General features: G+C 42.0%; 3 protein-coding genes across 5 annotated transcripts in view; 1 reads left to right on the forward strand and 2 right to left on the reverse strand.

Annotated features, from left to right (window-relative positions):
- Positions 1 to 2832, reverse strand: part of c6h11orf16 (chromosome 6 C11orf16 homolog) — a 30687-nt gene extending 27855 nt beyond the window's left edge. Inside the window, exons 1-3 of the mRNA XM_073049548.1 lie at positions 2716 to 2832; positions 2209 to 2423; positions 753 to 1112 (exon numbers count right to left, since the gene is read on the reverse strand). Coding sequence (XP_072905649.1) covers positions 753 to 1112; positions 2209 to 2415 — 567 coding nt within the window. The 5' untranslated portion in view covers positions 2416 to 2423; positions 2716 to 2832. The remainder of the gene's footprint in view (positions 1 to 752; positions 1113 to 2208; positions 2424 to 2715) is intronic.
- Positions 2833 to 10910: 8078 nt separating this feature from the next.
- On the reverse strand, positions 10911 to 12997 carry LOC140729603 (achaete-scute homolog 5-like). The gene is made up of 2 exons (XM_073049558.1): positions 12949 to 12997; positions 10911 to 12493 (listed from the first exon to the last, which is right to left on the reverse strand). Exon 2 carries the CDS (start codon positions 12473 to 12475, stop codon positions 11864 to 11866), a length of 612 nt encoding a protein of 203 aa, XP_072905659.1. The 5' UTR covers positions 12476 to 12493; positions 12949 to 12997; the 3' UTR covers positions 10911 to 11863.
- LOC140729602 (uncharacterized) overlaps positions 12288 to 14673 on the forward strand; it is a 48444-nt gene continuing 46058 nt past the window's right edge. The window contains exons 1-2 of one of the 3 annotated variants that reach the window (XM_073049557.1): positions 12288 to 12376; positions 14443 to 14635. In XM_073049557.1, the coding sequence (XP_072905658.1) occupies positions 14464 to 14635 (172 nt within the window). In that variant the 5' untranslated portion in view covers positions 12288 to 12376; positions 14443 to 14463. Of the gene's footprint in view, positions 12377 to 12796; positions 13964 to 14442; positions 14636 to 14673 lie in introns of those variants that run through there. The other 2 variants (XM_073049556.1, XR_012099367.1) reach the window with 2 other exon arrangements.

The following is a 14673-nucleotide window of genomic DNA, read 5'->3' on the forward strand; positions in this document are numbered from 1 at the left end:
CCCTCTGATTGCTGTGTGGTTAACCCTAAAAAGTGTTTAGTTTGATAGGTCACTGGTTATTAGTGGAAAGAAAGATATGGGATTATGGCAGGAAAGTTATGTTGAAGTTAAGGATTAGTTTTGATCTTGTTGAATGGTGGGGCAGGGGTTGAACGGCCAAATGTTACTTCAACTTCTTTCTTTTGTGTAGGTTTAGCAGTGAATGTGAGCAAGATACCAGGGAACAGGCAATATGCTGAGTTACTTCTGGTGGGGTGAAAGAAGTCAAACATGTGCAAGAGATTGTAATTATAAGACTGCAGAGCTCCTGAAGCATTGGACTGGTGGAGGGATTATACTGAGAATTTCCCACTGGACCATTCAAAAAAGTCAGCATGCCATTATTTACCAGAGATCAAAAATGGTTATTGCATTTTTATTGCACAATTATTTCCAATTAAGTTTTGAAAACACTCAGCAGCCTGTTTTTTCATATTATAGTGTCCAATATGCTATAATTCACAGCATATAATAATTTGTTTTCCTTGAGATTTCAGTTAATAAACAGACTGAGGTTCTGTAGTTTTCTTAAAGCCATTTATTCTAAGATTTAACGCTACTGTTGTAATTCAAACTTTGCTTTGCTAGTCACAGCTGAACTTTGTACACTTGGAAGCATTCCTGAAGGATTTAAAATTTCATGCATGTAAGTTGATCTTAAAACGGTGTGACAGGTATGTTTTCCACATAGTTATTTAATTTCCATTCGTTACCTGTTTGATTGCTCCGCAGTGGTTGAGCCTAATGAGATGAGCACTGCCCTGGGTGGCCCTGCTGATTCCCTGCAGGAACTCTCGCGTTTCACTGTCCAGCCATTTCTCAGACAAGTAGAAGGTGTGTATTGGCCGACCGCGGGATATGTATGGCAGCGTGTGCAAAATATCCTTTAAGGCATTGTCAGGTAGACCATTTGTCACCAAGTAGATAGCCTGGCATAATGGGTCACTGAATGCAGCTGTTAATGCACTGAGCAGATCCCTGCCCAGTGCACAGGTGAGAGACTGAAGCCAATGCACTGCACTGGACACAGTCTGTGGAGTACATACTACTATACGGTCACACCACTTGGATACCTACATGAAAGGAGACAGCATTAGATATCTGTAGAATCATACAATAGTTACAACACAGAGGGAGGCCATTCAGCCCATCATGAATGCACCAGCTTCCTACCCAGGGATGTTCTCATTCCACCCCCAAGCTCTTTCCCTTTAGCCTTTTCTTCAGCATATACTCACCCAGTTTCCTCGCAGTGCAACCTGCCTTCACCAGCCTTGCAGACAGTGTATTACAGGTTACAACCACACAACGTTTAAAGGATAATGTTCCTCACGTCACTCTTAGTTTTCTATTTCTGACCTCCACCAAGAGGAACAGTCTCCCAGGCTGTCTGTCCAGGCCCTCGTCAGCTTCTCATTACTATATTCAAGCAGAGGGTACAGAAGCCTTAGGTCCCACACCACCATGTTCAGGAGTAGTTATTACCCTACAATCATCAGGCTCTTGGACCCATGTGCTTCTTCCAGCTCTACTCTGAAATAATTCTAAAACCTTTCAAGGACTCTTTACAACTCATGTTCTCAGTATTATTGTCATTTGCACAGTTTGTCTTCTTTTGCCATTAGAGTTTGTCAGTCTACATATATTTCTTTCATAGAGAGAGTGCCAGTATCTCTATCCTTGCTTCATCCCAGAAATCATTCTGATATTTTTTTCCCTCTCTGGTCTACCTCTAATTCCCACCTATTCTTCCTGTAATGTGGCAATCAGAATTGAAGACAATACTCCAATTGAGGACACAGCAGTGTCTTATAAATATTCAGCATAACTTCCCTGTTCTTATATTCTAGCTTCACTGATAGAATACCTTTAAGTATGTAATCAAAGTATAAATATGTATTGGAATTGATATTAGAATAGCAATCTTTATTCAAGATCTAATAATCCTGATAATTTAGCAGAAATCATGTGTTATAATTGCAATGTCAACTCAAATCATATAGATTGAGTATTCTACATATAAACCTATTAATATTGAGTATTCTACATACAAACCTATTAATACAATTTCAATTAATAAATGTAACTAGGAATACAACGCATAATTATTTACCAGCGAAACGTTCCATTTTGAAAATATGTATAAATTATAGGATATGTAAACTCTACCTTATTGGAAAATTCCACAATGTTAAAGCGACTGGCGAGTGTATAGGCCTTAGCCAAAAGCGCTTCCTTCAGATGGAACTTCGTTGCACTAAGGTAGGCTTGCATGCTTTGTGATGTGTCAACAACAAAGACGATATTTGTATCCCTAACGTGTCCAAACAAAGTAGGAGAACCGTCGAGTCGCACAGAGGGGTAAAATGACGGCATGGTCGCAGCTTCCAAATAAAACAAAGAAGTTTGGGCAAATACAAACAACAAATATGAACAGCGCAATGTCGTTTTAAAGTCATTAAATACCAAATAACTTGACTGAAAGACCTCGAGGAGATCCTAGAATATCAATAAAACATTATTTCTTATTTCACTAATTCTCACGACGCAGCTTTACCAGGAATTTTCAGAGAAAATTTACTAACGTCAGATTACTAAAAATTAAAAAAAAACGCAAATCGTACTGGAAATGTGGAATAATCTTGCATTCCCTTTTGATTTGTTATTATGTCTTACGCGTCTTGCCTTTAAAACAACAGTCTCCACTCTGCACGCTGTCGAAAGCCTGGTAGTGGTGACGACCCCCGTCCTTCTCGCGAAGCCCCTATTTGAGCGGCAGCCTGTACTGTGAACTCCGGTTGCTATGTTCCAGATGATGTTACTATGTTCCGACACGTGTTGCTAGGTTCCTGCGACGCTTTTCATTCGCCGGGTGCGGGCTGGGAGTTGTTGTTCTGATGAAATTCCACACCGGTGTGACTCTAAATGCCAACTGCCTTCCACGACTGGTGCATTGCAATGCTCGAATTGTGCAGTGAGTGAGGGAAACGTTTATTTATCTGTACGTTATGCTGATCTTTTTATGGGTTGTGGTTTTAAAAGATATTATGTTTAGGCTTTCTTATGGTAACGAACCAGTACTTCCTCCAGAGTTAACTAAGTCAGTCACACCATTTTGAAGGGCTGGGCGGAAATTCACACGAAATAAGATTTAGTATTCATTTAAGTTTATAGTTGGTATGTAAACTCGATTAAAATGTTGGATCCTTTATAAGATAGGAGTGAACGGATTATTCCTCGCCCAGTATTCTTCACCGCCATAACCAAAGCTGCCGCTCGCACAATCAGAGGACACATGTATCAACGAAAGCTTCACTAAACGCAGAGTGAACGTTTTCTGGGAAACAGATTAGAAAGAAGTAGACCCCTTTGAGTAAAGTTAAAGCCACCCCGTGCTTCTTTCCACCGTGTCCTTCTGGCAGGTTAAACTACGTATGCCACATGTTAACGCCGCTTCACACACGTTTTAAAGCTTTCCGTTGGAAGATTTGCCCTTCGGACTGGGCACTTACGCCTGCGATTCATCTCGAGTCTGACACAGAAGAACATAGAACAGTACAACACAGGGCAGGTCCTTCGGCCCACGACGTTGTGCCGACTCTTTTAACCTACTCTAGAAACTGCCTAGAATTTCCCTACTCAATAGCCCTCTATTTTTCCAAGCTCCGTAAGAGTCTCTGAGAAAGACCCTATTATATCCGCTTCTACCACCATCGCTGGCAATGCATTCCATGCACCCACCACACTTCTGTGTGAAAAACTTACCTCTGACATCCCCCTTGTTCCTACTTTCAAGCACCTTAAAACTATGCCCCCTCATGTTCGCCATTTCAGACCTGGGAAAAAGCCTCTGGCTATTCTCACAATCAATGCTTCTATCCTTAAAATATGCTCTATAATCCAAACAGTATCCTGGTAAAATGATCTCAACACCCTTTTTAAAGCTTCCACATCCTTCCTATAATGAGGGAACCAGATGGAACACAGTGCACCATGTAGTCTAACCCAATCCTTCCTGTAATAAGGTCTAACCCATTTTATAGAGTTGCTGCATTACCCCGTGGCTCTTGAACTCAGTTCCCCAACAAATGAAGGCCAACACCTTCTTAACCAGTCTATCAATGCATGGCAACTTAGAGAGATCTATCGACATGGACTCCAAAGTCCCTCTGTTTCCCCAACACTGTTAAGAATTAACATAATATTCTGTCTTCAAGCTGAATCTTCCAAAGTGTATCACTTCACACTTCTAACCCTGAGCCCTGCCACTCCTCAGCCCAACTCTGCATCCTATCAATGTATTTAGCCTACAGCACCCTCCTACATTATCCATAACACCACCAGCCTTTGTGTCCTCTGCAAACTAACCCACTCCTCCACTTCCTCATCTAAGTAACTTATATTTTTAAAAAAAGCAAAGAGCAGGGGTGCCAGAACAGATCCCCACAGAACACCACTACTCATGGATCTCCAGGCAGAATACGTTCCATCTATTCCCACCCTCTGCTGCCTGTGGGCAAACCAATTCTGAATCTACCCTCTGCCGTCTATGGGCAAACCAATTCTGAATCTACCCTCTGCCGTCTATGGGCAAACCAATTCTGAATCTACCCTCTGCCATCTATGGGCAAACCAATTCTGAATGCCACCTTTTGCTGTCTATGAGCAAACCAACTCTAAGCCCCACCCTCTACCGTCTGTGGGCAAACCAATTTTGAATCCATGCAGCCAGCACCAGTATATTGCTGGTATGACATCATACTAAAATCCATATACGCCACATCCACTGCTCTAACATTATCAATTTGTTTTGTTGTTTCATTACATCGTTGCTGATTGTCGCCAATCTGAATGATGTTCATTTGTGAATGAGGATGTAAATGGATCATTAGTGTGTAGCTCTTGTCTGTTGTTTATAATGCCTGGCAAAACAAAGGCCAATCCAAAAAGCAGGTCTGTAAGGAGAAGTAAAGATACGGCCCCATTGGGACAGCCCCCTAATGTTGTCTGTAACTTAGGTCTCAGTCCAAAACATTGACTGTTTATTCCTCTCCATAGATGCTGACCTGGCCTGCTGAGTCCCTTTAGTATTTTGTGTGTGTTGGACAGTCCATGCCCAGCACCAGACTCTGGAAACTGATACTCCTTTCTGAGCTCTGCCACAAGTAGAGATTACCAATTGACAGAAGAAAAGATTTACAGGATGCGCTCAAAATCTCCTTGGGAAAGATGCAACATCCCCATTGACTAATGAAATTCCTGGTCCATGTCCTCTGGAAGTGAAGCAGAAGCATTTGACTGGTACCAAAAACTCCTAGTCCATGGATCAACAAGAAATGAAAGGTCAGTGGAAATTGTGGGGGGAGTAGACCACTTCCTAAACTGCATATCTACCCAAGATTGTTGACCCAAGATCCCTGCCTCAGCTATGGATAGGTGCACCATTCCCATAATGGTCTCATTGGTCACATAAGAAACTACAAAACTGAAGTGGAAGTAAATCGGTATTGTTTCTACAGGCCTAGATTGTATTCATCTGGAGCCATGATGGACATGATCTTCACTCCATGACAACTGCAAGGGCAGCACCTTCCAGCATACATACTGTTTCTTGACCTCACTAAACCCTTTGATTCCACCGACCTGCAGGGACTGTAGATAATTCTCCCCAAAGTTGGCTTCTCTTAGAAATTATCTCCATATTGTATCAGTAGGTCCACAACAGCGCTAACCTCAGTGAAGACCAGCGTCAAATGAGGCTGCATCGCTGTTCTTCCAGCTTTTCTCATCACAATCTACTCTCCTCCATCAGACTTACCCTGGGTGTGGAGTGAAGCTTCAAAACTAATGGGAAATAGTTTGTCCAACAGTATCTACACTCTGGAACTAAGCCCATCTGAATTCAGTCCTCTGCTGTCTGCAGAGGGCTCTGGTTTACCTAATGTTCAGAGGTTAACCTGCATGAAACTGCACTGAGAACTACCAGACGATATGGCTCACACCGAACGCCTGCATTATAAAGATCCTCTACCAACTTGTTCCAGGTCTAGAACATCAACCTCCAATCATATAGCTTAAAGCTAGACTTTGGAAAGTATGGTTCACTTCCTATATTTTGAGCTCATCTCTCAGCAAAGGCAGACATCAGCGCTGAAACTCGCCACAACCTTCAAAGCAGCGAGTACAGCCTCCGGTCGATTATGGGGGGAAAAGAGCGTTTAACGATCAGAGTTTAACATAAGAACATAAGAGATAGGAGCAGGAGTAGGCCAATCGGCCCCTCAAGCCTGCTCCGCCATTCAACAAGATCATGGCTGATCCAATCTTAACTCTAGTTTTCACCGAATCCCACAAGGCAACAGTGCCAACCAACAGGGCACCATGCCACCCATTTTATTTTATTATTCATCCCGCCCAAACCCATGTGATCACCCGGGGAAAAAAAAACGAGTTGCCAATTGAAAATCTGGAAAATTCCTCTCCGACCCATCCAGGCTATCGAAAACTGGTCCAGGAGATCACCTGGCTGATCTAAACCTAGCCTCATGTCCACTTACCTGCTCGCTCACCGTATCCCCTAATGCCATTTTTATCCAGGAAAATGTCTATCTCCGTTTTGAATTTATTGAGTGTAGTAGCTTCCACAGCTCTCTGGGGCAGTAAATTCCACAGCCCCACTACCCTCTGAGTGAAGAAATTTCTCCGCATCTCAGTCCTGGAACGGCATCCCCTTATTTTAAGATTATGCCCCCTAGTCCTAGTTTCACCCATCATTGGGAACATTCGCCCCGCATCCACCCGATCAAGCCCCTTCACAATCTTATATGTTTCAATAAGATCGCCTCTCATTCTTCGGAACTCCAATGAGTAGAGTCCCAATCTACTCAACCACTCATCATACATCAACCCACCCATCCCCAGAATTAACCTAGTGAACCTTCTCTGCACTGCCTCGAGAGCCAGTATGTCCTTTCTTAAATATGGACACCAGAACTGCACGCAGTACTCCAGGTGTGGTCTCACCAATACCCGGTACAACTGCAGTAAGACCTCCCTGTTCTTATACTCCATCCCCCTAGCAATAAAAGCCAGCATTCCATTGGCCTTCTTGACCACCTGCTGCACTTGCATACTAACTTTTTGTGTTTCCTGCACCAGGACCCCCAGATCCCTTTGCACAGAAGCACTAACATCCGAATTAAATTCAGTGCAATAAATAGAGGCACTGGGTGGCGCCAAATGTTCTATATAATTCTCCAAGTGTGCTGGAAGCATTCAATACAACATCACACAAAATGTTGAAGGAACTCTGCAGGTCAGGCAGCATCTATGGAGAGGAATAAACAGTCAATCTCATAGGAGCAGGATTAGGCCATCTGGCCTTGCCGAGCCTGCTCCGCCATTCAATAAGATCACGACTGATCTGGCTATATTGCAGAATCCTGCATAGTGATAATAAATTTAAAAACAAATGGACAGAATCCATGGTTTCATCTCTTACATGCAGTTCATTAGCTGCTGATAAACAGTTTCATCTCGAAAATCTTTACCCGCTGACTCTTTATGTCCCCTGTATTTTACGAAAAATATTTTTTCTTAAACTTTCTGTCAAATTCGTTCCTGCAACGAATCCAAGAAGATCTTGGAAGATATGACATCAGCCTCCCTCCAATTCCAGTGCGGCTACTTCCCTTTCAATAATACGGAGAGTTTGGGCTTCAAACTTTCGGGCTCTAACCTCGGAACATGGGAGCCTATAAGGGGATTGTAACTTCCGAATTCTAGCGTTTATTTGTTCTACTGACATTCTTCGGCTGATGATGTATTGTCGGTTTGATTCTCTGATCCTGTGAAGTACAAGATGTAGTGGATATACAACTGAAAGAAAAGTTTATTACTCTTAGGTCGCACCCGCGATTACGGCCGATGAGAGGTTAGGAAAGACCACGACCCGCTTTTTGTTTTGTGCCCAGTTCCCATGTGTCATCAAACGAGGTTGATGTTCGTGGATTCTAAATTCTCGATGGAACCCCATCCGATGCATTTACACGCACTGTTCCCAAAAAACAACCAAATTAAATGAAGCAAACAGATACTCCGGCCATAGACTTCAACACCTTAAATTTGTCACCAGAGACTACACCCACTTTAAATCGGTGATTACCCGTACCGACGAAGTTAAAGAAACTATAAACCAAAAGCGGAAGGCTTCGATAACCGAAGACCGAAGTCTTCCTTTAGTGATTGCGCCTCTGCAGATTGTCCCGGTCAGGTGAGAATCACCGGAACAGTTTGAGAGTACAGTAGTGGAATTTTACAGCATTTTGTCCACCGTGTCCCCATTAATTTTTATCGTCAAGTGAAAATTTATCCATATCCCTCTTCTAAACATTGTTGTGAATTATGCTTGACCGCTGCTATCCCCAGTAACGTTCTCCAAGAAAGAAATATAAAACTTTTTTTATTCATAGGTGTAAATCTTAATTTTCTCTTTCAACCCCGGTGGAAAGCCTATCCCAAATAAAGTTATTCATGCCTTCCATCCCTGACACCATCCTAGAAAACCTCTTATGAATCTTAATAACTTTTCCAGAGGATGTCGAGGCCCTGTTTACTTAGGTGACGAACCCAAAATGAATATAACCAGTGGCCCAACAAGCTCTTGGCTGTAAAAATGAAACATTGTCCTTCGCACGTCTGCTGAATTACTCATTCTTTGCTTTCTCAGACCAAGCAGATGAAGTAACTCGCTCACATTCCATGAACGGGTTCCGTTTTATTTGATGCTCTCTGGGTCCTATCCCACAACAGACGCTTGGGTCATCAACTGACCTGCCACGATGTTACGTGCTGCATACTTTCCAATACTTTCATTTCTGCCTCCACTGTTAATCCCCGGTTATGGATTTTATAATCAACAAATTAATTTCTTCATCAGTAATTCAAGATTATTTTCCATTGTTGGCAGTCTGTTATTTAACCATCAATGCCTTCAACTTGGCTTGTGTTCTTTCATGGTTATATTTGAAATACGTTTATTAAAATATTCTATGACAAAATACTTGTTACCGACTCTGTTCGCAACTCAAACGATATTTTATATCGTATTCCAAATGTTCGAAACTGTTAAGAAAATAGTATTTACAACAAAAGAAAACCGATTTGTTTTTTAAACAAACTTATGACTCTATTTTTAAAATGTTTTTGGCCTTCTGGTGTTCGGGAAAACAAGTAACACCCTCCCAGTTACATAAAACAAGAGTAAGTTTTGCCTCAGGAATTGGGAGTCGTTTATCACCCGAAGCTAACGTTCCTCCTTTGCCAGAGGCAATATAGCACAATGCTTAAATTGTTTTGGTTAATTGTTCCAAAAACAATTATTTTAATAAAGAATTTATAGAATATTGCGGTTCGTCCAACTGTTACTTGTTTAGGAAGACCAGAGGGGTTATTGGCAGGATAAACCTCGCATTCTGTTGTTATTTTCTTCATAATAATTATGTCAATTATACGAAATAAATGAATTGTACGAGTCACCTTGAACCATTTGATTGCGATTCACGCCTTTATTTCTAAAGTGTGAGAGGTCGGATCATATAGCCGATATTAATCGGCCACAAAACTCCCAAAGTTAATTACGACTCTCGGGCCTTTATCGCAGCAATTGATTAAGATGAATGGTAATCCTATTGATGTCTTGAATAAATAGGTGATAATAATCTCTTCTAGCACAATTTCTCAATCCTCAAAGGAAATATTTTTGACAAAAAGTTTTAAAGAATAATTTTAAATGCAAAACTTGATAGAAGTTAGCGTAATTCAACATAGGCGCGCGCGAATAGTTTCCATATATTAAAGAAGGTTCTAGTGCAAATAAAGATTTTTTTATTGATGACAATTATTTTCAATAAACATAATCAAATTTTAAATATAATTCTGCAATGTGAGTCCAGTTGAAGTGTTATAAATTAGATTAACAAATAACAATGCGTTTCAAAAGCAGTGAAACGGTAACAGAAAAGCATTTGAGACCAAAGCCAGCCGGATTTCAGAAAGCACATTGCAGTTTTGCACAATGTTATTAATTCTAAGAAAACTACCGTCAACCATGTGACTCGTGGGCTTGTTGGACATTTCTTAGATTTGTTCACGTTTAGTTTCAGGCAGTACTTTTTAAAGCTATCTCTGACCTGCAGTTATTTCTTTGGCAGATAAATTTCAGACGGGCCTTTCGTGTCGACCACGCCACGGTGGTCGGTTGCTGTTAAATAACCCAGTAGATTAATAAAACCAAGCCGTTTTTAAAGCCAGGTATTGATTCGTTATCGACCAGGGATCAAAACTTTAGTAAGGAAAAGTATACCACCAAAAAAAAATCAATAACGTTGAAGATCTGCAAGAGAACTAACCCCGTTCCTTATAATTTAGTACAATAAAACTTATTCCACAACTACCCTCTCCACTAATGAGGCAAAAATTAAGGAAACGCTCAATTTGAGCCTCAATTTTCACTTAAGGGTCCCACTCTCTTCACATTTTGATTACATATTGATTGTCTGATTGGCGATGACGAGTTCTTGTCATGACTTACTCCAATGCAGTGTGTTCCAAAGTATTTTGTTAGCTCTTGGAGTAAATGAAGAGCAAAGCAGACCAATAGGATAAGAAACAATTGCCCCATCGTTGTTGTCATTATAAAGTGCTCTGTATTGTTCCCATTTAACTTTAGTGATTAAAACCACATCCAACAAAGAATGCAAAGCTTTGTGTTTCTGAATGGAGCGTATAGTGTGTATTTTTGTTCACTGTGGAAAGCTCGTCGGGAAAATGTGCTCGGAGGAGGGCGAGAAGAGACTGGTTAAAGGAGACGGTGGAACGATAAACGAGTTTCCTGTTTCAGCGCGATGAATAGCGATATGGAACCCAGTAAATACTGTTGCAAATTATATGCTCCAGGTACGAAGTTGGCATGCAGGCACGCCAAACGTCGATGAGGTGCTTTACACAAATATCTAACTAAACCGAGTTTTGGTAAACCCTCGCCCCGAGTACTGTGGGCACTTTCCCGACCCAAGGAAGATTAAACTGATAAACGTGCCGCAGAGATTTGATTCTAGGGATTTTTTAAAAAAAGGTTTTCTGATGAGGGATAATTGACTTACTGCGCTTACTGCTATTCCATAAGGAATAGAAATCTGAGAGGGGTTTACAGGGTGGGTACTGAAAAGCTCCCGTGAATTACACGGAGTAAAGAATGGGAATTTTATTTTTAAATTCTGAAATGCGATGAAATTAGAGAGGTGTTCGTATTTGAGAACAGCGGATATTCGGGCACGAGAGGCATCAAAGGAGGGGAGGGTGTGATTAACTGCTCGAGGAAGCCATGGGCTCAAGGTTCAAGTATTTTGAGCGGCGGCCCAGGCTCACAGGCTTGACTTCCCAGCCGCGTTCAGACCACTGATAGGAAACAAATACACAACACTAAGATCATTCATTTAAAATTAATACCCACACGCTGCAGACTGGGACTAAAGTAGCCACCCGGTCTCGGATATCTAAGTGGCGAAGTGAGCTCGTTTCTTCTGGGTTATTTAAATAATTAGCTCTGACCAGTTCTTTAAAAATTTCCCAAATAGATAGCGTATTATTGTCAGTGAAATTGGCTTTAAAGCCATAAATTATTGCAAAATAATCTTCCGTTGTCGGCAGGAATTCGCCCGCTGCCTCTGATCTTGCACTCCCTGGTGTCCTGTCTCCTGCTTCGGTGGGATCAGAGGCACGGCGCTTCTGCCCTTTGCCCGGCTGATCCTCCCGTTGCCCCCGGTTACCTCGGCTTCGGGTCTGCGGAGTGGTTGTCCGTGTCCGTTTCCAGGGCACCCGTTGCCTGGGGAACGGCGCTCCCGGCCGGCTCCCTCTCCACGCAGTCGCTGTGCAGCCGGAGCAGCGACTGCAGCTCTTTGATGTAGCTGATGGCGGCTCTCAGCGTCTCCACTTTGCTGAGTCTTTTCTCGGCCACCTCCTGTGGTAGGTGCTGCCTCAGCCGGGCGTAGCCCTCGTTCACGCATTTCACCCGCTGCCTCTCCCTTTCGTTGCGCTTGCGGATGAAAGCGGGCTCGTACGAGTAGTCGTAGACAGCAGTGAAGGGGCTCTGGAAAGGCACCTGAGGGAAGTAGTGCCAACCCGAGAAGGCGTCGTTGCCGAAGGCATCGGGATAGGCGTGATCAGCGAACGACAGCAGCGAGATCTCGTCGGGGTGTCGGAGCCGCGGCGGCTCGGTGCTCGACTGTAACGCGGACAGGTCGGCCGGGAATGACGGGGCCACCTGCACGCAGGGCGGGTCCGTAAAACTTATCCTCTCCAACAAACTGTCGTAACTTTCAGGCTCCACCTGGTACACGTAACCCGGAGATCTCAGAGCCATGGGGCTTCCGATCATAGCTGAACTAAACTCGCACTGGGAACGTCAAATACAAGATTAAAGAAAAATGAAATTAGTTTTGGAACAAGAGAGGCAATTTCAAAATAGCTTAACATAATCAGAAATCAGAATAGTGAATACATTCCACATAACACCACAAGAGCCGGCGCACATACATGTTAATATATCTAACTAGTGACCAGGCTCTAGAATGCAATATATATCAGATTGAAATCTGGTGCTGATTTTTTATTTTAAATCAAGCGTCTATAAGGTGCAATTCAAAATAAATTCACAACTTTTCGGTCCACATGATTATTAAATAAATAAATTCTGAGCTGCTTTACAGAACTTTGCATGAAGCGGAAATTCTGATTACAATTTGATCAACTATTGAACTAAAGCGTTCTTTTCAAAATTCAATCGCAACTAAAATTCTGGAGGCAATGAAGCAACAATGATAATCGGATACGGAGCTTTTCAATTCTTACCCGGAACTTATGGAAAATATAGAATTGGACACTCTTCACTAAAGGCAAAATAAAATTAGACTGATGGAGAGCCCATAAACAACCGGTTTATGAGCTCTGCCAGAATAGCCCGAGGCTAGTTCGATCCGCAATATTGTGGTTTGGTGTTTTTTTTTACACACACTGGAACCAGCCAGATAGGCATATGTATCATTTTACATTACAGTCAGTTGTTGGACCTAAGTGGTTCTGGTTAACATTTTATTTTCCTAAAAGAAAACAGATTTTACTATTGTTACTCTTCAGCTTGCGTCAATTCAATGATCAATGAAATTTCTGAAATCTGTTCAGTGAATGGGCTCTACACGTGAAGGATTTCCTGGAGGAACAAATGAGGATAAACTCAGCTGCACTCTTGTTATGCACAGTGTCGAGGATTTTTTTTAAAAGTCATTGGTTTGTATTTATTAGTTTCCATTTCCCGTTAACTTTTACTGTAAACGAGAAAGAATGATGTCAGTTCTGCGTGAGTAGTCTGAAGTTTGCTGAAATTGCACAAGTTGCAGAAAACATACCGTAAGGTAAAACGGCATTCGACCATCAAAACACGTTCTTTTGGCGGGCCCTGTGATAATAAAAGACCAATGTTTTTATTTATTAAGTGCCTTGCGCCATATCAGTCCTGAGAAATCTCGAGAAAAAATAGCGTGAGGTTAGCGCCCGTCACTTTTTGGCGCTACATTCACAGCAACATATACTTGTATTAAAGTACCGTTGTAATTGCGTTTTTAACGAGCCAACTCCTGACATAAGAAAAACTTGGATTCCAGCAGCAGTTGGAGCTCCGATATGGTTCTTGGATGTACAATAGCATCTGTTTTCCCAGCCGGAGAGTGATCCCGAGATGGTGGTTTAACCTCAAACCCATTTACTCTGAAATCTTTCAGCGCACAATTGGTTTTGATAGAGTGTTTGATTCAGATATGTTGTGCATTTGCCAAAAATCTTCAATGAGATCCAAAGCAATTTGTCAAAAGTAAGTGATATATTGAGAAGGTATTTCATCGTAGAGCCTACATGGAGAGGGTTATTGTTTCTTTCCGCACTTGTTAAACCAGCATTAGCTACATTTCATAATGTAGTTTATTGGCTATGGAGCTGTGATATCTCGGCAGTCAGAAAAAGTGAAAGTGAAATAAAAGTCTTATTTTATTTTCTTAAGCTCGAACCACTTGCTCGACTGTAAATGTAACCCTGCCAAATATCAATTAAGGTTGCCTTTTGTGATTTTGTTATAACCACTTTCCTGAATTTTTACCAACTCTCTGTGGGCTTTATAACTATCTATTAAGCACTTGGCAAAGGCCAATAAAATAAGTTAGGTTTAAGCAGAGTGGCAATTGTGTGAATGGACAGTGCTAGAGTGGATAAGCTTTTGCTTATTAGGCTTGGGTGAGAAGTGGCAAAGGGTCTAGATAGGTTTCTAGTAAGTCTCTGTCTTTCCTTATCTTTTAGCACATCACTAGTGCAGTGAGAATGGGCCCATGGCTGGTGGTACGCTCCTTGTGTGAGACGTGGGAACTCTGGGAGACCTCCAGTCTCCCTGATAACTATATCTGCACGAGAGATTCTATGCGTGTGAGAGAGACAACCAAATGGGATGTTCCCTCCCAACTGACAGGGACGTCTCCCTCACAGCACTCTAAAGGTGAGTAGCCAGAAATCGTGGTACATACTGGTAGCATT

Source organism: Hemitrygon akajei, chromosome 6 (assembly GCF_048418815.1).
Source record: "Hemitrygon akajei chromosome 6, sHemAka1.3, whole genome shotgun sequence".
Classification (NCBI taxonomy): domain Eukaryota; kingdom Metazoa; phylum Chordata; class Chondrichthyes; order Myliobatiformes; family Dasyatidae; genus Hemitrygon; species Hemitrygon akajei.